General features: G+C 48.0%; 1 protein-coding gene across 2 annotated transcripts in view; it reads left to right on the top strand.

The window, feature by feature from the left end:
- The window catches only part of STRN4 (striatin 4), a 29,546-nt gene extending 8,638 nt beyond the window's left edge, over window positions 1–20,908 (top strand). Inside the window, exons 2-18 of one of the 2 annotated variants that reach the window (XM_061596771.1) lie at window positions 4,840–4,943; window positions 5,237–5,310; window positions 6,133–6,211; window positions 6,399–6,599; window positions 8,091–8,247; window positions 8,882–9,032; window positions 9,348–9,461; window positions 9,601–9,716; window positions 9,924–10,099; window positions 11,159–11,206; window positions 11,767–11,888; window positions 12,727–12,897; window positions 14,998–15,138; window positions 16,159–16,257; window positions 16,477–16,563; window positions 17,127–17,316; window positions 17,429–20,908. In XM_061596771.1, coding sequence (XP_061452755.1) covers window positions 4,840–4,943; window positions 5,237–5,310; window positions 6,133–6,211; window positions 6,399–6,599; window positions 8,091–8,247; window positions 8,882–9,032; window positions 9,348–9,461; window positions 9,601–9,716; window positions 9,924–10,099; window positions 11,159–11,206; window positions 11,767–11,888; window positions 12,727–12,897; window positions 14,998–15,138; window positions 16,159–16,257; window positions 16,477–16,563; window positions 17,127–17,296 — 2,010 coding nt within the window. In that variant the 3' untranslated portion in view covers window positions 17,297–17,316; window positions 17,429–20,908. Of the gene's footprint in view, window positions 1–4,839; window positions 4,944–5,236; window positions 5,311–6,132; window positions 6,212–6,398; window positions 6,600–8,090; window positions 8,248–8,881; window positions 9,033–9,347; window positions 9,462–9,597; window positions 9,717–9,923; window positions 10,100–11,158; window positions 11,207–11,766; window positions 11,889–12,726; window positions 12,898–14,997; window positions 15,139–16,158; window positions 16,258–16,476; window positions 16,564–17,126; window positions 17,317–17,428 lie in introns of both variants that reach the window. The other variant, XM_061596770.1, reaches the window with a different exon arrangement.
- Window positions 20,909–22,381: the final 1,473 nt, after the last annotated feature.

The raw sequence follows: 22,381 nt of genomic DNA, 5'->3' as shown, positions 1-22,381 counted from the left end.
GGCGTTCCACAAGGTACTGCGGTCCCACACCATGTAAGGCTTTATAGGTCAAAACCAGCACCTTGAATCTGGCTCGGAAACAAATAGGGAGCCAGTGCAAACGGGCCAGGACAGGTGTTATATGCGTGGACCGATTGGTCCTTGTCAACAGCCTGGCTGCCGCGTTTTACACCAGCTGTAGTTTCCGAACTGTCTTCAAGGGCAGCCCTACGTAGAGCACATTACAGTAATCCAGTCTAGAGGTTACCAGAGCGTGAACAACTGAGGCGAAATCGTCACTGTCCAGATAGGGGCGTAGTTGGGCGACTGTCAGCTCTACACTGCGTCAGCAGTGCCGGTGGGGGGCTGGAAATTCCTGGGTGGTTGGCAGGGAAGCAAAGTCCTTAGCTGGCAGTCTGGTCATAAATCTGCCAGGTCTAGGAGGAGGGGAGCTGATAAGGGCCAGGCTTGTCCGAAGCGTACTTGCCGAGTCAGGAGTCCGGAAGCGAGGTCAGTAGAGGTCCGGGATCAAGTGCCAAGGGGTAAGTCCGAAAGAGGGTGCCAGGAAACTAGGAACACACAAGCCACGCCTGATGTTGCAGTCAGCAACAAGCTGCAGCCAAGGTGTGCCTTATAAAGAGCAAGGTTGACAGCAGGTGTGAGTCCTCAGCGTTTGGGCCTGAAGGAGACAGGCCTGCCTCTCTTCTGCCTGACCTTCTGCTGTCTATGTTCTGCAGGTGAGGGGGGAGTATCCTGTTCACTGTCTGTGTCTGGCTGCAGGGCCTGTGCTGTATCTGGGGTGCTCTGCAGCTGAGGGGCAGAAGGAGCTGGATTCTCAGGAGGCTCCTCCATGTCTCCTTCTGAGTCTGCTGCTCCTGGGTCTGCTGCTGTTACTCCCGAGTCGTCCTCATCTGAGGAGTCCTCTGACGGGGGCATGACAGCGACTAAGCAAAGATGGTAAAACGCATTCCGTGCCACCGAGGCCGCTTGAGCCTCCAGTGACAAGGAAGGGTCAAAAAGGACACCCAAACTACGAACCTGTTCCTTCAAGGGGAGTGTAACCCCATCTAGAACAGGTCGAACATCCACCATCTGGGCAGAGAAAGAGTTCACCAACAGTGTCTCGGTCTTGTCTGGATTGAATTTCAGTTTATTAGCTCTCATCCAGTCCATTATCGCGGTCAGGCAACGGTTTAGCACATCGACAGCCTCACCTGAAGAAGGTGAAAAGGAGAAGTAGAGCTGCGTGTCATCAGCGTACTGATGGCAACGCACTCCAAAACTCCTGATGACCGCACCCAGAGGCTGCATGTAGATGTTGAAAAGCATGGGGGACAGAACCGATCCCTGAGGGACTCCACAATGGAGAGTCCAGGGTATCGAGCAACGTTCCCCAAGCACTACCTTCTGGCAACGATCCGCTAAGTAGGAGCAGAGCCACTGCCAAGCAATGCCCCCAACTCCCAACTCCGCAAGCCTCCCCAGAAGGATACCATGGTCGATGGTATCAAACGCCGCTGAGAGATCAAGGAGAATCAACAGAGTCACACTCCCCCTGTCCCTCTCCCGACAAAGGTCATCATACAGGGCGACCAAGGCTGTTTCAGTGCCAAAACCAGACCTAAAACCGGATTGAAACGGATCCAGATAATCGGTTTCATCCAAAAGCGCCTGGAGCTGGGTGGCAACGACCCGTTCCAAAACCTTGCCCAAAAAAGGGACATTCGCCACCGGTCTATAGTTGTTCAAAACATCTGGGTCCAAAGAAGGTTTCTTTAAAAGAGGTCTCACTACTGCCTCCTTGAGACTGCCAGGGACTACTCCCTCTCTCAAGGAAGCATTTATCACCTCTTTGGCCCAGCCGGTGGTTACAGCCCTGCCAGCCTTCACCAGCCAAGATGGGCAAGGGTCCAGAGCAGACGTAGTCGCCCGCACCATTCCAAGTACCTTGTCCACTTCCTCGAGCTGCACCAACTGAAACTCATCCAATAATAAAGGACAAGGCCGCGCTCTGGACACTTCAATGGATTCAACTGTCGTAACATCAGAGTCCAAGTCCCGACGGATGCATTCAATCTTATCTTGGAAGTGCTCCGCAAATTCGTTGCAGCGGGCTTCCGATGTTTCCTTAGTATCAGGAGGGCCAGAATGTAACAGCCCTCGTACCACCTTAAATAGCTCCGCTGGGCGGCAAAGAGAAGATCTAATAGTGGCAGAAAAATAAGACTTTTTCGCCGCCCTCACCGCTTTTACGTACAACTTAGTGGAAGCACTTACCAAAGAATGATTACATCCGTCAGGAGTTTGCCTCCACCTGCACTCTAGCCTCCTTCTCTCTTGCTTCATCACTCTCAGCTCCGGGGTATACCACGGTGCTGCATGAGTTCTGCACCGAAGGGGGCGCGCGGGAGCGATCATGTCAATGGCCCGAGTCATCTCCGTATTCCACAGATCGACCAGGGCCTCGACAGGCGCGCCAGTACTATCAGCCGGAAAACCCCCCAGAGCCCTCTGGAAAACTACAGGATCCATAAGCCTCCGGGAGCGGACCAACTTAATAGGTCCCCCACCTCTGCGGAGGGAAAGGGCTGTTGTGAGTCTAAAACTCAACAAGCGGTGATCTGTCCATGACAATGGAGTAGATGAAAAATACCCCACCCTCAGATCACCATCTCCGTGACCAGTGGCGAAGATCAAATCAAGAGTATGTCCTGATACATGCGTCGGGCCAGTAACAATTTGAGACAGCCCCATGGTTGTCATGGAGGCCATGAAGTCCTGAGCCGCCCCAAACAAGACAGTCTCAGCATGAATGTTGAAATCCCCCAGTACCACAAGTCTAGGGGACCTCAACAATACCTCCGAGACTATCTCTGTCAGCTCAGCTAGGGAAGCCGTTGGGCAGCAAGGTGGGCGGTACACCAACAGTATTCCCAGTCTGTCTCCTTGGCCCAGCACAAAATGAAGACATTCCAGACCAGTCGCCATCTGGACAGGGTGCTTGGTGAGAGAGAAAGAACTCCTATAGACCACAGCAACCCCACCTCCCCGGCCCTCAGATCTACCACAGTGCTGCACCGAATACCCAGGTGGGCACAGCTGGGAAAGAGCAACTCCTCCCTGCTCACCCACCCAGGTCTCGGTAATACACGCAAGATCGGCGCCCCTCTCCACAATCAAATCATGGAGAAGGGGGTTTTTATTAGCAATCGACCTGGCATTTAAAAGCAGCACCTGGAGATCCGAGAGCTGGCTGACAGTACAACCAACAGTCCTGTGGATATGAGGAGAACCGGAACAAGGCACAGACACAACTTGTCTGGGACGAGTTCCCCTTACCTGAGCTTACCTAGGGTGCATGTGGCTTTGTGAGCTTATCTAGGGTGCATGTGGCTGCTCCTGTCAAGGACAAATTTTAGTCATTCAGTTGAACAAGAACTGATTCTGCGTGGTTGGGAATTGTGCCAAGGGGAGCTGTTTAAAGTAAATAGGTCAGTTTCTTACCAGCTGTGACATTTGACAGTCTTAATAGCACACCTGAAAAATGAAGACTGGGAGCAAGAAATAGTTCTAAAGTGAATTTCAGTGCTTTTACTTCCCATTTTCTTCCATCTTGCTGCTACCTCTCATCAAACTGGTTTACAGGTCCTTGAAACAATACAAAAACTTGCAAAATCTGTTTTATCAGCAGGGAATGTGGGATGAATGTGTAAATTCTGGGCGGTCACCAAAGCAACTTTGAGGTCCAAATGGTGGGAAAGCAGCAGCAAAATGGAAATACTAAAGGAAATTCCCATTTCAAACCATCTTTAATTCTGTAAAAGTTCACCTGCTTCCTGTTTGAGATACTCTTATTATTGTAGTAGAGACTAGTTCCCTAGTCCAAGGGATTCATATAGAAGCAAACTCCTGGAAAGTTCATTTGCATGTTTAATACATCCTTAGTGCAGTCTGGCTTTTTTAAAAGCACTCTGTAAACATTAACTCATTAAACACTTGTGCAGTATGAGGTTGTGACTGGATTTTCCTGCTGTGGTGTCAGTTTGTGACGAGACAATAGAGGTACTGTTGGGAGCAAGTAAGCAAACCTTTGATGTGGCCTCACATCAGTGAAATGTCCCAGTTTGCAACCCCTTACAAGCTTTTTTCCCAGATAAATGCCACTCTTGCTCAGCTGGGATGGAATATAGAACCTGCTTTATCCTACAGGGAGAGTGTTCCTTGCAGTTTACAGGCCACGTCACTTTTGCAGCCACAAGCAGCTTATCACATCAGGGCTCTGAAGTTGTTTTATCAGTTGAACATGGCAGCGGTGGCAGGACCTCTGCATCTTGTTTTGAATTAATGACCCGCTGAGAGAAAACATGGTGTGGAAGTGAGTCACTTGGTTCCCATTCTCATCCGCTTGGTCACTGGGGATGAAGGGAAGATCTGGATTTGGTTTAATAAGGGATCTGTTATGCAAAATTCAGCTCCTCTTAGGTCTCAGTGCCTCTTCACACTATCAGCACACAGCCCTTGTCCCTAGATGTCATGTGAGGGTTTTCCTCCCCCTCCTTTTTATCTGTCTGTTTCTTGAGCATCCCTGCAGCACACCGCCCCTCCTGGTCGTAGATCCTGTGCAACCAGGCAACTTTTCCTCTTCCTTTCAAGCAGTTGCAATAAGGTTCATTAATTCTGTGATATCACATCAGCTAAGCCAATGAGAAGAGGGAACTCCCTCTCCCTCCTGGATATATTTGTGTTGATCTTTGCTGAGATGGAGTCCAGCTTACAATGTCCTCATAATCCTGGCTTGATGTTGGTCAGTGTGTGTTGTCAGGATTCAGTGTCCCTAATTTTTGGTTCTTAACCTTCCAGGCACAAGTGGCCTTTCTTCAGGGGGAAAGGAAAGGCCAAGAGAACCTCAAGACAGATCTTGTGCGGAGAATAAAGATGCTGGAATACGCTTTGAAGCAGGAGAGGTGAGCCAAGTTGCAAACCAGCATGTCCTCTTTGTGGTGACGGTGTAGATACCCCTTGGTTCCTCAGACTGGAAGCTGGGCTCTTATTTGGGGGCTGGGGTTGGGTTCTCCTGCTGGTGTGGCTGGGAGACTTGGTCTGAGCTGTTCTTTCTGAATGCTATCCTGATACAGTTCTGTAATAGTTACCTCACCATTGTGTTCTACATCATCCCCTACTATAAAGAAAATGACAAGTAGTTACTCTTACATTTGTTTCCCGTGTTGCTTCTTAAGGTTTCTTTTGCTCGTTCTAGGTCAAAGTATCACAAGCTGAAATTTGGCACCGAACTGAACCAGGGGGAAAAGAAACCAGATATGTCAGAACCAGGTATTATGCCCCCTGGGTGTCAGGGCATCTGCTCACTCATTGCTATGACATTTCTTTATCCTCTGTTGAGCCTCCTGACAGTGCTTACAGAGGTGCTTCCAGTGTAATGTATACTGTTTTTCAGCAGGAATGGCAAGTGACATAATCTCACAATAAGAGATGTTGGGGAACCTGCTCTTATAGTTGTCTCCTGAGGTGTCCCCTGCTCTTTTAAGGTTAGGTGAGTGGTGATTGAGGACTGGGCCTTCCCACATAAGGAACACCCTACCCAGAAGCAATTGGCACTAACACTTATCTTTCAAACATCACGTTACATCAAGTTAAGTTTTGCTTTTCCAAACCTTTAATGGTATATTCTTTGATGCTGTTCTATGGCTGCATTTCTTTTAATCTGGCTTTTGCAGTTTGGAGTTTGAATTTGTTTTATTCATTTGGTTTTGGTATTTGTAAGTTGCCATGGGTATCAAAAAAAATGGAAGGGCGGGCTCTATAGATTTTAAACACATAAAATAAATGCTGGAAGCGGGTGGTTTGTTAGCATTGGACTTCATTTTGCGGCCCCTCTCCCTCTCTCTCAACAGGACAGTCCCTGCCCTCAGGCTTACAATCTAAAAACTTCTTTAATGTGAAAGAGCAGAGAACTCTCCTTGGCCACAGAAAGGCTTTCCTGGTCCCACTCTAGACCTTCCGTATTTTTATTTTTTATCTTTAGCAAATCCTGGCCTTGCCATTTGTAACCTTATCTCTGTGACCATAACGTTTGGAAACTTACTCATCTCAGTGTGAATTGCTGATGGAGATCTTCCTTTCTTTTGCCTCTAGTCTCCAATGGGCCAGCAGAACTGATTTCTTTGGAAAGCACGCAGTTTATGTGGAAAGAAGGGCGCCAGCTCCTTCGCCAGTGAGTAGAGAGACTCCCAGGGCTGAGGTTCCGTGGGTGAGTGAAGGGAGGGTGTGCGAGGCCCTTCTCAGTTGGTGGCCCCATTGGCAGCCTCCCTCTAGGCAGGTTTGCCCTCGAGTCTCCCTAGTTGCTTAGCCTTGCATTAAACTGAAGAAGGATGCCTTTCCTTTGCAACTGGTCTCCCCAGGTACCTGGAAGAAGTGGGCTACACAGACACCATACTAGATATGCGGTCCAAGCGAGTTCGCTCTCTGCTGGGCCGCTGCTCCATGGAACTGAATGGTGCTCCAGAACCCAGCAGCTTGGGGACTGGGACTGCCCCAGGGCCTGCTGGGCTGAATGGGGGTGAATCCCTTCTTGTCAAGCAGATAGAGGAGCAGATTAAAAGGTAAGTGTCAGTCACTTTGTCTGTAGGGCAGCGAGCGAGGGGGAGAGAGAGAAGCTTGCCTCCCACACTACACAGCAGGCGTGACTTAACATTTTTTGGTCTGAGGGCTGCATTCACCCATGGTCGACTCTCCAGGGCTGCATGTCAAAGTGGGCATGGCCAATTTTATTTTTTTTAAAAAACAGCAATTGGGAGAAGGGGTCGCAAAAACCTTTTGCCATCACAGAATCACAGCAGCGGGACCCATGGGAGCAGTCAGTAAAAATATGAACAAATTTGGGGGGAGGGGGTACAGAAAAAGTTTGGTATCACAGCAGTGGGCCCACAAGAACAGTAAAAGAAGCTTGCTTTTTTAAAAATGACACTTGGTGGGGCTTGGGGAGGGCAGATGTGGCCTTTGGGGTAGCCATCCCTGCTGTGCAGGGTGTGATTTTTTTTTCTTTTTTGATGTATCCTCTCACTCATCTCATTGGCAGACCTCCTGAAGGAATGAACCTTGGTCCAGTCTCTGGCAAGGGGGTATAGTTCTGTTGTAGTTCTTACTAATACTTCCTGAATTATATTGGACTGATTGCTGCTGTAATTACTAGTGCTTTCACATAGGGCTTTTGTTGCAGTGTTGCAGAGAGAGAGGCGCCCTTACCTACATCAGTAGACAATTGTGGTCAACTCTGTTGTAAAAAAAAATACCCTTAAAAACCAGAGGTTAAGACTATGTGTTACTCTAATCTTTTCTGTGGTCTGTGGCTAGTAATGGAGAAGAAAACCTTAGTGGGATATACAGAGGAGCTTTTTTTTACATACCAGGGTGCCTTAAGGTCAGGAGATGAGGCCTGATTGGTGGTCCCTGTGCAGGACGAAGCGTGTAGCACCGGGGCCTATGGAAGGGTCTTTTCAGTGGAGGCTCTACATCTGCGGGATGCTCCTCACTGAGGTGTGCCTAACTGCATCACAGTATTATTTTAAGAAGCAGGCGTTGCCACACCTGTTCTAGGCTTTTGGATGAGGTGAATTGCGATGGAATGTATTAATGAACAGTTTGACACTGTTGCTTTTATTTTGAGTTGTACTGAGAATTTTTGTTGTATGGTTGTTATGTTGTTTAATATGTTATAAGTCTCCCTGTGGCCTCTTGCAAAGGGTGGTGTTTAAATTTATCAGTCAACAAAATAAATAAATTTCTGGTGAGGGATGGGTGTCCGCAGTCTGGTATGGAACACTTTATGAAGGTCCATAAAGTCATAATGACCATGTTGATGGGTATCTGTAGAACCAGGAATGGCCAAGGTGGGTCAGATCTGCACAGATTAGGGTAGAACCCCAAAGGAGATAGATATAATTTGTTTCCAACCACTCTTGGGGTTGAGTTCATATCCCAAAACAAGACATTTTCTATTTCTGTTTGATTCCTGATAATAAATATACTTCTCTACTTGAGGGCACCATAGACTCCAAGTTGCCAATTATTATTTCGTGTCTTCTTGCTGGCAGGAATGCTGGGAAGGAGGCAAAGGACCGGATCAGCAGTGCTGTGATGGAGAAGATCCCCTTTTTACAGGGTTGTGAAGAAGAAGATAGCGATGAAGAGGAGGATTTGGAAAGCCTGCCCCTAGAGACGCAGCGGCAACACAAGAAACAGCGAGTAAAGGTATCCTCTCACCACCCCTGCTCCTTGAACATAGAAAGAGATGGATGATTTAATTCAGCATCATGTAGAGGCAGGGGCTGAGCTTCAGTCTCCTGAAAATAATAGTTGTCTGGCAGTTTAGAGCAGTGGCCCAGGAGCCTGGATTGTAGCTTCTGCCCCTTGCTCTTTCCAGGGCAGTGAAGTCTCATTAGTCCAGTGGGTTCTTCTTTTCAGTCTGTGTGTGCCATTCACAGTTGAGGGTATTGCTTTGGCATTTTGCCATGCCATTCTTTTTGTACTTTTTTTTTTATAATCCAACCTGAAAAAGCACAGTGTGAATCTGCTCTTGCCCCTCTTTGGCCAATAACCTATTCACAAATAACTTGTAAATCCACAGTGGTCTTGGGAATCTCTCTGTTAGGAACAACAGTGGGCCTGGGAGCTGGATCTCTCGGTTCTGTCCTTTTCCCTCTTACTGTTTTGAAGACCCAAAGGGACTTGGATACCTACAGACCCACCTGTGATAGACCGTTAAACTGGCCAGGCTGTGCTCCTAAATTGCAAATTGGGAAAAGTGATTTTCCCTCTTGTCAGGTTGGGGCTACCCATCTGGATGGGGCTTGATGCACTGACTTGGTCTTATCCCTCTTGGCAGCTCAGCAGCAAGCCCCTGATCCCAGAAGTGGAGGATGACTATGACGACGAGGACTCTGAGGACGCGCTGAGCGAGTTTGACTTCCTGGGCTCCGGGGAGAATGGCGAGGGCTCTGGGGACATGCGGCATGCTGGAGACGGCCATGAGCTTGGTAGTTATAGAGCCGCGACTTGTTACCGCCATATCTGAAATGTCTGAGCTACATGGGGGTTTCTTGGCTTGTTTCTCCTGGTTGTGTCTCAATGAACTCTCAGGGTGGAGATGGGGAAATGCCAGAACACGTAATTTACCAAGGTTCTGCGGATGTGTACAGTATTGCTTCCCAGAAGGAGCTTCATCATCTTGACTGCTGCGCGTTGGAGGTCTGTTCCTTGATTCAGTGAAGTGCCTGCTGCGCTTGCCAATTTGCAATGGTCAGAGGCTGATTTAACCTTTTCCCTCCAACTCCCCCCCCCTTCTACTGCAGAAACCCGCCGGGTGAAGCTGCAGGGCATGCTTGCCGACCTCCAAGATGTCGATGGGCTTCCTCCTAAGCCGTCCATGCCAGCAGCCATCACCAGTCAGCCCAGATCTCATGAAGGTGTGATGCCTTGGGTTGCCCTGCCTGTTACCTTTAGTGAGGTCGCATCCAAAATACCCCCCCCCCGGCCGCCTTTTCTTTTTCTTGTAGCTGGCTTATTGCTGCATTTGTAAACTTTTCTCTGCTCTCCCTGAAGCAGGTTCCCTCGGCTTCTCCTCAGATGTCTTTATAATGGACACTATCGGCGGAGGAGAGGTCAGCCTGGGCGACCTTGCTGACCTGACTGTCGCCAACGACAATGAGCTAAGCTGCAATGTGAGTTGCTGTGGAGATGTGAGCTCTGACTGTTGCCAGTCCCCCTCCCCACCCTGCCTTCTTGAGCCCTCTTCTGCTCCTCCAGCTGCAGCAGGGACAACCATGAGCTGGGAAAGAACGTTGCACGGGTGGTGGGGAAGTAGCTGTGCAGCAGGAGGAACGTTCAGGAGGGGCACCTGGGTAAGTAGTCATTCTCCTTTGCCTCAGCTCTCAGACAGCAAAGATGCCTTTAAGAAGACGTGGAACCCCAAGTTTACCCTACGGAGTCACTATGACAGCATCCGGGCCCTGGTGTTCCATCACGCTGAGTCCGCGCTGGTCACTGCCTCTGAGGATGGCACGCTAAAGCTGTGGAACCTGCAGAAGACGGTCGCTGCCAAAAAGTGAGCGTGGAGAGAATCTGCCATCTTTAGACTGGAGCAATTAGTATAAAAAAACTGACTGCATGGAGAAGGGCAAGGTGGCCCAGAATGCATCTGAATATCATTTACTGGGGAACAATGGCAGGGGAGGATTATTGCCATGTGGGCTTCCCAGAATCACTTGGTTGGTCACTGTGAAAACATGATGCTGGACTAGATTGGCCTTTTATTTGATCCAGCAGGGCTCTTGTTACGATGAAACAACTTTAGGCATTTCTATGTAATAAACTGATTAATCTCTAACTGTTGTGGCTTCCAGTGAAGGAATACTGTAGTTCTGTGAGGAGGTGCAGTTCTTTAACAAAAGAATCTCACCAATCTTGCAGAGCTGTAATTCACAGAGTGTTTGTGGGGTGAGGAACAGCTGTAATTCTTAACCTGATTTAAACTTGTAGTTTGATTATAGTAGAGATGCCCCCAGGAGATGAAGAAAACATACACAAAATAGGCAGCCAAAAGAGATGGACCCACAACCTTCCAGTGAGCCTCTGACAGCGGGAAGTCAGCAGTGCTTCCCCAGAAACAGAGCTCCCTCTTGCTCTCTTTGCTCCCCCATCCATGTCTGTGGGGCTGTATGTTTGCTGTGTTTTGCAAAATAGGAAGCTGCGTTACACCAAATCAGAGCACTGGTCCATCTGACTTCAGAGTGACTGGCAACAGCTCCTCAGGAAGAGACTCTTGCTCAGCTTGGCTAACCTGAAGTCTTTTAACTGGGGATGTCGGGGACTGCACCTTGCATGTATCTTTCCCTCTAAAGCCATTTTGAAATAGCTGCACTAGAGTCCCCATCCTTTTTCCACAGAACTTAGAGTACACGAGGCTGTCCCGTTTTTTAATCACTATAGTGATGTTAAGGGGGGACCATTGCCCTCCATAAGCTGGTGTACACCAGATCAGTAATCTGAAAGTAACACCACTGAAAGTTCCATGTAAACCCAGCATGCAGATAAGAAAAACTATGTGCAGAAGTGTCAGCTACCCATCTGACTTCTTTGTCATCTCTCTTCTCTGCTGTTATAGGAACGCAGCACTGGATGTGGAACCAGTCTATGCATTCAGGGCACACAGGTGTGTATAGTAGTTCAGCAGCAGGGGGTGGAAGGCATTTATCCACAGCTAGCCTGTGAGCTGAATGAGCTACAAGAACCTCAGATGCCAAGCTATAAACCAGAAAAGTGCGTTGGATTCCCCCATTGGGGGAGCACTGGCAGCATCTTTGTCTGAGAACAAAAGTCACTTTCTAAAGCATGACAGCTGTCAGACTTCAGTATGTTCTGGGAATCCTTTCATCAGCTAGTTTGTTGAGGAGCCCAGCACGTTGCAGAGGATTCTGGGCAAATTCTGAAGTGTACAGTCCTCTGGGGCCTCTCCTTTGCTCTGCTTGAGCTTGGGAGTTTGACCTGGAGGGCATCACCTAGCAGCGTCTTGCAGATGACATCTCCTATCAACAGGTGAGCTATCTTTCAGGGAAACTTTGCTGCCATTGCTGATGTTGTGGGGGAACCCCAGAATTCTCTGGAACACAGTTTGAAAACCAGTGCTATAGCAGGAAATCCCTGTTCTTTAAAGTACAGCCCATCCTCGCTTCTTCCACTCCTTCTCATGCACCTATTGTTGTTCCCTGCTAGGGGCCCGGTGCTTTCTGTTGCTATGGGTTGCAACAGTGAATACTGCTACAGCGGAGGAACAGACACAAGGATCCGTTGCTGGAGGATCCCGGATCTCAGCATGGACCCTTATGACGGTTATGGTAGGGATAGGCAGTTGAACGTCCTAACTCTGCAGCATCTTGTCTCTTTGCTTGCACTTTTTAATCTAGAGATTAACGCCGTGTTCAGCGCAGAGAGTCACTGTAACTATATATAGACAGGATTTGGGGGGGCCTCGCCCCTCCCTGCAAGTTCAGAATTGGGACCAGATTGTCCAGGGTGGGGGGTGGTAGTATTAACAGCCAGTTTTTGCAAGGCCACTGCCTCCACAAACTCAGTTGTCTTTAGGGAGCTGTTTGCTGCCAAGTTAGGACACAGGTTGTGATGGTAACTGCCTATGTGCTTTTCAGTGTTTGTGAAAGTGTTTTTTTTTTTTTGTGGAGTCTGGTCTTCTCCTTGTATGGACCAGGAAGCAAAGCTCATGTTCTCTCCTATTCTCTCCACCCCACCCCCAGCCAAAACATGAAGCCCACCATTTGACCAGAGGGCTATACACTTAGAAAGAGCCTTCTCTCCATCCTGCCATCCCACCCTGTTTTGAAATGTCCACTCCAGGGAGGTTCACCTGGTACCTTTTCTGGCATAGACCTTTAAAGTTTTCCAGCTTATTTTTAAAAATTTATGGCAATAGTTCTTACATGGCTCGGATGTCAGATTTTATTTGTAGTTCTGTTAGCTTCCCATGGAAATAAATGTATTGATGGTTGGGATATAAATGCGTAAAATAAATTCATAAACATATCACTTTGTTTTGGCCCTGACTATAAAGCATCCACGATGATCTGTGCCACTTGTGAAACTGTCTGGACCCTGTTACTGCTGTGTAAAGCTTAAAGGGAGGCCAGTGATGTCAGGTTTTTGTTCTCTTTTCTGGAACAGATCCAAGTGTGCTCAGCAACGTCCTGGATGGTCACACAGATGCTGTCTGGGGCCTGGCGTTCAGCCCCTCAAAAAACCGTCTGGCTTCATGCTCTGCGGATGGCACAGTGAGGATATGGGACCCAAGCAGCAGCGACTCCTCCTGTCTCAGCACCTACAGTGCAGAAAGTGGTGAGCTGGGTGTCAAAAAGAGGGGGTCTCAGTTTAGCCGAGTGGCTGGGGACTTAGAGGTGGGCCCCTAGATCCTGCCAAGAGCCTTTCGTTCATTCTTTGTGCGAACTTGTGCTATCTTTCCTTCTCAAGCTCAGTTTGCCCATCTTGGAAATAGGGAGTTGAAGCATCCCTCTTCAGGGGATCAGTCCCTCACAACAATTTAAATACATGAGGGTGAGAGCAGACTTCCACTCGCTGCTCCTGCCCATCTGTGGTGTCCCTATTGCTGAGTCCTGCCGTTTTCCACGTGTTGGAGAAGGATGTCTGAAGCGGGGAGCCTGTTCTATACATGAAGGTTCCCTGCATGGTTTAGAACCTTGCACAGCCGGAATTCTACATTGCATGGGAAGCCTTCGCCTGTAGAGCAGGCTCCCTCCTTCAGAACGGGGAAGGTGGCAGAGCTGGATTTGGAAGGGCTAGCAGGCATGGACAATTCTAATTGCACAAGGGGTTTAACAGCCAAATTGCTGACAATTGTAAATTCAGGAAAGGTTGGATAAATGATGATAAATACCAGTGGTCAAAGGAAGCAGGTAAAAATGCAACCTTCAAACTGTCCCAGATATGAACAGTAGAGGGTGCTGTTCCTTTTTTAATGAGTGACTTTTTAATAACAAGAAATCTTGGGCTGTATGCAGACAATGACTTTTTCAGAGAATTAGAAGTGAAATTGCTGTTGTTGCCTGTTGGGGCACTATTTCTTTTTCCTTGGCCACCTTTGGTCAAAGTATGTGTCCTGGTTTATGTAGCATATCGAGAGATACTTAATGAGAGCCAAAACAGGCTTCTTGCAGAGCTACGTGGATTTTCTTGTGACTGTTACAGGATGGTATTGCGTAACACTTGCAACAAGTAATGCTCTCTGCCCCCCCATGTCTGAAGCAGCTTTGGAGTTGAATTAACTTTTTTCCATTTGTTTTTAAGTACTTCATGTAGTCCTTTAAAAGAAAAAAACAACCCAATAAGCTTTTTCTTGCACTGCAGTGCTTTGCCTTTAAAGAAAAAAAATCTTTTTTGGAAGTGAAATTGACTTGACTAGTGGCTGCTTGCCACATGGGCTAGTCAATTGCACTACTACATTGACTTGTATAGGGAAAATGTCTGATATTTTGTTAGCTTCCCCCACCCCACTCCCCCTAACATTTACAATGTTCTCAACCTATTGGTGCCAGATTGGCTGACTGCCTCACCAGTACTTAAATGGCAAGTTGCCCTCATTCGTCATCAGTAGGATTGGATGGATCAGTTTGTTTCCAGTTCATGTCAATTTTGCATATGTTTAGTCATTGTCAGGTAAATCATATTTAAATACGTATTTTATTACAAAATCATAATCCACATTTTCATCCTAAAATACACATTTTAAACATATTATCTTACTTTTCTTCTCATAACACCTCTGATTTTGGAGAAATCTGAAGGATAAGTACATTCCAATCTGTGCATTAGTATGGAAAGTGTAAACTGGATCGGTTTGCTAAAACTGCAGACTGAACAAAATTATCCTCCAGCCCTACCCATCAGAAATTACTAGTTATACACAGTCTGGGTGTTATAAGGAACCAACCCACTGCCTTTTATGGGCCACAGTGTGCCATTGGAAGGCACCACAGAACGTAGTCTCTTCACGGCCATGGTGCTGCTTGTTGTTTACACTGTGCTTCAGACTGAACCAAGCCACAAACTACCAAATGAGACGTAGCAATTGCTATCTAAATGGTGTCAGTGTTGGCTCATTGTGTTGTGACCCCCTACCCCAGGGATGGGGCCTCTAAAAGAGAGGTCCATGCCCTGGGACAAGCAAGCCAAACATGGAAGGGAGAGGCTTCTGAGTCTGCTTGTAAATGCAGCAGAAAGTGCCGTGTTTTGGAGAAGAGGCGAAATGGTTAGAGATTTATAAATCCTCAAGGTTAGGCGGAGACTCATCAGTTGTGAGTAGTATGTATAGAGAATGCAGAGTTCTCTCAAAACACTTCTGACCTCTGGGCCAGCAGCCACCCTTGGAATATAGCAGGAGCTGGAGTCCAGATGCTCATGCTCCATCATCTTCTTTTGTAGAGAATGGAATTCCTACCTCCATCACCTTCTCCAGTACCGACCCTGCACATGCTGTGGCAGCCTTCCAGACAGGCTGCACGGTTCTCTATGATGTGGAGGCCAACTGCCCTGTCCTGGCGCTAGAATCTAGACCAGCCAGTGGTGAGTTAGGGCTGACAGCAGTGTGTGTGCGTAGCATGTGTGAGGTGCTAACGTCTGTTCTCTTGTATAAAAACAGAAGTGAGACATTTGGCCAAAGGAGCATCATCCTGGTGAGTTAGAGCAGGCTTGGTTTGGGAGCCTGGGGTTCTGGTGACAACCCAGCAGCAGCATTTACAGTATATGCCTCTTGTTCAGAGACTCCCCAAGACTGATTTTGTTTCTTGCTGGGTGCAGCTGTTGATAGAGCAGAGGTAGGGTAGACTTGAAGCTCCCCGAGGAGTCTAGAAGAGTGAGTAGCAAGGGGAGAGGAAAATAATTGGAACTGTGCTATAAGGGGTTAGGGTCTGAGAGGATGGCGCTGGGAGCGAAAGGAACTTGCTAGACATGTTCATTCCATCTAAGGTTAATTGTATGAGGTTTGGTTGGTTAAGCATGCAAATGAGTAAAAATAATAGCTCTGAAGCAAATATATATATATATATTGATTGTTGTTTTTAGGTGATGCTTTTGTCTGTCCCGATGGACATCATCTTAGAAGAGGCATTCTCTCCTGACAGATGGAAATGCCTCTGTGAAGGAGGTGCTTGCCATCTCCAGTTTTTATACGTACTTTTATTTTAAAGTTGTCTTTTAGAAATCTCTCCGTTCAGGGCATATTTTAATGTAAAGCCAAAAGAATGTAATTGATATTGCCGCCCTGGGCTTCTACTGGGAGGAAGGGTGGAATATAAATCTAATAAATAAATAAATATAATGCAGTTTTATTCTGGCTAAGGTTGATTACCTCTGGAGGTTTGGGGAAGGCTTATCTAATGTTTAGTCCGTTAAACACTCTGCCGCCAGAAGTAAAATAAATGCACGGCCCTCAGACTCACTTTGAATGCCCCTGAGTGAAATTGTAGCAGGAGTGTGATGCAGCCTCCATGGGAAAGGTTATCTTTTCCCCATCTTTGCCCTTATCCAAGCAAAGATGAGCTTGTCTGGGGACTGGCCGTAAGCTCCTCTCTCTTCTCTGAACAGGAGCCAGTCAGATCAACCAAGTTGTGAGCCACCCAACCCAGCCAGTCACTATCACAGCCCATGATGACCGAGGGATCCGCTTCCTAGACAATCGCACAGGTAGGGCCATTGATTGGGTGCCAGAATTGATGAAGTGGCACAAATCTGCGACCTCTGCCTCCTTTGCAAGGGTAGGAAAAGCACCTACTCTTTAACGCAGTTTAAGGTCCCTTTGAACATGTTTTTCCAAATATCCAAGCAATGGGAGTTGCCCAAGTGTTTACATTTTGTAACTGCTCTAAAATATTCAGAAGGAAAACTTCTCCTGTCTCTGTGCAGGGAAAGCTGTACACTCCATGGTGGCTCACCTGGATGCTGTTACCTGTCTTGCTGCAGACCCTAATGGAGTGTTCCTTATGTCAGGAAGTAAGTGACTTCTCCTCCGTATACTGGGAACTTTCTCTGGCATTGAAGTTAATTCCTCAGCCTGCCTTGAGCAAAGTTTTATGAGCACAGTAGAACCCCAGCTAGATGGCAGACTGTAGGGGGTTTTTGGTGTCTGTATGGGAGGGAATGAGGGGGTGCATACACTGCTGAATGCCAGGCTCCTACCACGAATGCTCAGCTTTATTTGAAAAAGTCTTCACCTTGGCATTGGGAACCCATAGCCACTGGGCTAAATCCATCCCTTTGAGTGGTATGATTTGGCCCTTGAAATTCATACCACAGAGGCAGAAACAGGTGTGTAGATGAGAAGCATCTGTGGCAGTGGGACTTGGCAAATGGCTGCTTTGGGTGCTCAGGATACAGGGCTTTAATTGGTCACCCTCTGCTTATCGAAGTGGCTTTATGCTGCTTCCTTCTCTTACTAAATAAGCCTGTTGAGCGCTGTTGGGAACTTGCATGCAGGTACTCCCTAATTATGTTTCATGCGCACCCGGGCGTGTGCACTCCACAACTAACCCCCACGGTCCTTGCACCTCTTCCAGGCCATGACTGCTCCCTCCGGCTCTGGAACCTTGACAACAAGACTTGCACGCAGGAAATCACAGCCCACCGCAAGAAGCACGAGGAGGCTATCCACGACGTGGCCTTCCACCCCAGCAAGGCCCTGATCGCCAGTGCTGGGGCTGATGCCCTTGCGAAGGTCTTTGTATGAAAAGAGGGCGGGGCCTGCAGGTAAGCCATGCCCAGAAGGGCAGGGCAGGAAGTGGTCTTGCAGGGCCCGCCTGTGTTGTGTCTGCCATGCCACGTCATCGCCTCTTTCTTTTTTTCCCTTCTCTCCCAATAGGTGTGTGTCCCTAGGACTCCCCTTTTTTCGTGTGTTTTTTCCTTTTTTCTCTGGCCCAGCCAGTGGTGCTAACAACTCTTCTCTTCGCCACGGGCATCTCCCACCAACCCCACCGAAGCTCAGGACTGACGCCTGCTGGACAGCAGTGGCTGGGGCATGCAACTGGGGAACGGCAGCTGTTTCCCTGACCTTTGGGACTTGCCTTCACCAGCACTGAAATATTTCCACTCATTTCAAGGTCACCTGGTTTTTATTTCCCAGCTCAGGGAGCGGAAACATTTTCCTAGATTGTTGGGAGTGGGGAGGGAGTTGAGGCTTGGGCTATGCTGCTCTGCAATGTCTGGGAAGGGCTTCTGGCAGCTCCCCAAACCATCTGCCTCCGTGCCATCATGGGCAAGGATTTTTGAGATCTCCCTTCCTGCCCATTGGGCCTGTGACTTTTGTTTTTTTAAATATCCTTATTGGAGCTCTTTTGGGAGAAACAACCTTCTGATGTGAACAGGACACCTTGCAGCTCTAACACAGCAACGTTCCTGGCCAGAGCAGCCCCAAATCAAGCCACTGTGACTCCTTCCTGGCCAAGTTCCTTCAGCCAAGCCAAAGGAGGGACCAGATGTGAGCAGGATAATGCCGGTCCACTTGAAGCCATTCCCTCACACCAGCCAGTTTGAGGAGCAAATCTCATGCCAACTTCCGTGCTGTTTGTTTTCACCAGGTCCCCCCTTCCCCCGCTTGCTTCCGAGTTCAGATTTTTCTGCCCCTCCTCGACTTAAACGCACCTACATGGAGCATTTTCCACACACCCCCAATACTTGCCACGTTACATGGATAGCAAGAGGAGGAATGAGCTGGGAGAGAGCATGAAGGCTGTTTCTCTCGCTGCCTCCAGTTGCTTTAAGATATTCTGGATGAAGCAGGAAAGCTAACTGCTGCCTCTGCTTCATTGTCACCCCCTCATCCCTGAAGAGGCCGCAGGTAAGAAGAGGAGAATCAGAGGAGGGAGGCAAAGGGAGAAAATGGGGGGCAACCATAGGTAAGTGAACTGGGGTGGGTGTGGGCAAGCCAGTCAGTCATCACCTGCCGGGCAGATGTGGGTCCTTGGACCTGTAGTTGCTGATGGCTGCTCAGGGAAGAGAAGTGTGTCTGAGAAAGTGGGAGGGGCTGAGGTGGGATTTGGGAGCCAGGGAAAGGGCCTGAAGGGAGTAGAATGGTGAGCCATGTGAGGTTTAATTCCTAGTTAACTTGGGAAGGAGGGATAACAAATGGAGGCAGCCCATGCATAACCACCTGAATAATCTGGTCCTTTGATGGGCAAGAATTCTGCCTCTACTTACAGGAGTCTGAGCATATGGAGGGTCTAATGGCATTCAGATCTTTCATCTGTTCGTGCTGTGGACAGGGGTGTACAAGCTCTGTTCACCACTCAAGGAAGCAATATATTCTGTTGGAGAATTGGCAGTTTTTCCTCCTTTTTTATAGTATAAGCCATCAACCCTAAGAAGAGCCTGTTCAGAGATGCCAGCCCTGTGTGGACGTAGCTCCGTTTTAGCAATAAATCTCACCACGCTTGGGTCTCTCGCTTCCCCATCTCCCAGGCACGACTGAATTGCAGCCGTTAATACTTTTGGGAGATGCAACTAACTGTCACCCAGAGCCAAGAAAAACCTCGGTTAAAAGTCAGTGAGCCCAGCTTCATCCCGTCACTCTGGCAGTGCAGGTGGCATGATGTGAGCAATGCCTGGCCCTGTATAGCATAACCATTTTTGTCTTGTCCTGGATCCAGATCAAAGCTTTAGAAAGTGGTTTCAAATTCAGAGGCTGGGAAAGGGACGGGTTTGCTTGCCAGAGCAGGGCAGCTATAGGGGCCAAACAGGGAGGGGACCAGCCCTTTAGAACCAGGCACTCCTAGTCCCCTCATTCAGGGAAGGGGCTACTTGTGGCCCTCAAGGTGTGCTAAATAAATAAATTTATTCCCATCATCCCTACCTATTGGCCCTGCTGGCTGGGGCTGATGGTAGCTGGAGTCCCAACAGCATCTGGAGATCCTCAAGTTTACCACCCCTGCCCTAATCTGTGTGTTTGAAGGGTTGTTACTGTGTTTTAAATTTTTCTTCTTATATGTGTTGTAACTTTATCCCTGCAGTTAGCAATCCTAACAAAACAAAAAACACTAAAAGATTCTTGGTGAATTTGGGAATGTATTGCATGGGGGCTTGGTGAGCAATGCCCTCTTTTGTTTGTTCCCCTATTTACCTGCCATGGGAGGGCTCCTCAGGGGAAGATCTGATGTACCCATCCTGAGCAGCAGGTTGGAGTGGCAGTAGCATGAGTAGGGTCAGGAGTTTGGGACCCTGTGGCTCTCTCCCCTCCAAGCCCTTGCTTGGCAGCAGCTACCGGTGATCTTGCTCTAGCTGGGTGGCTGTTGCAACTTCTTAACACTACCGGGGGGGCTTGGGGGCTTAGAGAGAGAAGGTTTAAGGCGGGAATAGCTCAGCAGCTATTGGCTCTTCCTAGCGTCTTGAAGCTGACTGCTGAGCAAGACAATTCCTCTGCCACCAGGCTGAATCCACCAGTCTTGAGAGCAGGGCTGGGCTGTCCCAGGTTCCTCTCTCCTCTCTTCCCTATGAGGATGCCAGCCTGCCCTGCCAGTGCCCTCAGGGCCAGTACAGTCTTTTGGGTGGCTCTTAATGAGCAGGATGAGGGGGTAACTCCACATTGTGCCATCATCTGTCTAAGCAAGCTCAGCAGCAAAATGGGAGCAGCTATTCTTGAAAGTGGTGGGAGTTTCTTATCTTCCCCCACCCTGGGGGTAATTTTGTTTTTGTTTTTGCAGCGGAGGTTGGATTGGATCATCCTGTCTAGCAGCTGGCTTTCTTCTCCCTCCCCCTACTTTATTTTTTTGGTCTTTTGCTGCCTGGGATAAAATGCATTTTTTTTTTGTCCATTCTGTATAGTAGAAGAAAATTGGATTTGAAAAACGAAAGCCAAGAGATACCCAAAGGGCTGATGCTGAAGTAACCGCAATCACGTTATCACTGTGTGATAGTTTCTATGAGCCATGCATGGTCTTCTTTTTTTAAAACAGTGCTAAGCTGAGCTAAATTGGGGTGGAGTTGAACTGGGGGAGAGAAACAACACTGTTTTTAAAGACTGGTGCTCTCTCTGACTCTCACAAGCGTATCAGATAGGACATTTGCCACCCTCTCCATCAATCACAAGGCACTTCTGAAACTTCGGCCTACTTCTCTTCCTTCCCCCCCCCCTTTTTGAACTCTCCCCCTTGTCCCCATGCATACCTGTGTGCTGTATTTATCCAGACAGAGCACTCCTGCCTTTTAAAATGCCGGCTAGCTTTTTATTGTATATTTATTTGAACTCCATCTTTCTTTTTATTTGTATTTTTGTCCTGTTTAATCACAAGACTGAATTGTATGTGGGACAAAAACTGCCTCAGTAATAATAATAATAATAAAACATCATTTGGCGTAAGTGTGGGTTCTTTGGCAAAGTTGAACCACAACTGCTCCAGCCTGGCATGATGTCATCATAAAGAGCTGGCTTTGAAGTTTATTTTATTTGCAAAAAATTATATACCATAACTATTAAGGAGGGGAAAACACTTCATGGTAGCAAACAGCATAAAATCAGTGATAAAATTGCATTTTTTTAAAATACATCACAAACCAGTAGATCAGCTTAATACATGCACACAGCTATTTCACCCTTGGAAAGCCTGGGTGAACAGGTGAGTTTTAAGCAGGTGCCTCTGAATACCAGTACTTTAAGTGTCTGCATAATATTCATTGGGAGCAGATTCCAAAGGGAAGGTGCTGCCATACTAAAGGCCCTGGTCTTAGTGGGCATTAAGACAAACCTTGGGAACATGCAACACTACTAAGAGTGTCTCTCCCAAGAACTGAAGTGACCGGGCAGGGTGCTGCCAGAAGTAACCTGATCCCAAGTGCCTTCTGGGCAACAGATACTGCCCCCCAGATTTACAGTAGGAGGCCTTTTAAGGGCAACAGTGGGAGATGCATTAGACCTTGTGTATGAGAGAGGAGTCATGAGAACAATCGGTGATTGTCTACTGGCATCATAGCTGAGCTTAAAGGGGGCAGTGGGGGGGAGGTTTTAAAATAAAACTTCAGTGCTTGGGGTGAGGGAGTGGTCTTAATTTTTGAAAAGTGCTGAGGCTTGTCCTTTGGGAACAGGTTGCAGTTCAGTTGCTCGGTGGGTATGGAAGGACACTGCATGAGCTCCAGAGCACTCTTGTATATTCATGAGGCTACCACATGGACTGCCTTCAAGTCACTCCTGACTTATGGTGACCTACGAATAGGGTTTTCATGGCAAGCGGTATGCAGAGGGGGTTTCCCATTGCCTTCCTCTGAGGCTGAGAGGCAGTGACTGGCCCAGGGTCACCCAGTGAGCTTCATGGCTGTGTGGGGATTCGAACCTTGATCTCCCAGATTGTAGTCCAACACTCTTAACTACTATGACTAAAAAAAAAACTGGGCAGGGGAAGAGTTGAGGCAAGGATAGCGCTAAAGTGGTGTGGTTGAACGGGGGGGGATGCAGTACCTGCACTGCCTATGGGACACCCTATATGGGAAAATTATCTTGCGCAAGTCCCTTTGCATTCCACTTTGTCCTGACCGTGTGCATCAGGACGGCATGTCTATCTAACTCGTCATACAAGTTTTCAGAGCCAGCTCTGTTCATGGATAGATGATGGTGCTCAGGATTGAAGGACAGCGACTGGCTGACTTGACCTGTGATAATTACATTGGGGTCCAACTCATAAAACCGTGCACATAAGGGCAATGTGTGCAAAATGCCATGCTGCTTATTTGATTTTTTTCACATAGCAATGGCCTCTTTTTTTTTTGCCTGGAATCACTTCTGGTGAAGGGCCTTTTTCATTGCTTCTCTCTCCTGCTGGCTTAGCTACAT

Source organism: Rhineura floridana, chromosome 15 (assembly GCF_030035675.1).
Source record: "Rhineura floridana isolate rRhiFlo1 chromosome 15, rRhiFlo1.hap2, whole genome shotgun sequence".
Lineage (NCBI taxonomy): Eukaryota > Metazoa > Chordata > Lepidosauria > Squamata > Rhineuridae > Rhineura > Rhineura floridana.
This window is presented reverse-complemented; position numbering and strand designations above follow the sequence as displayed.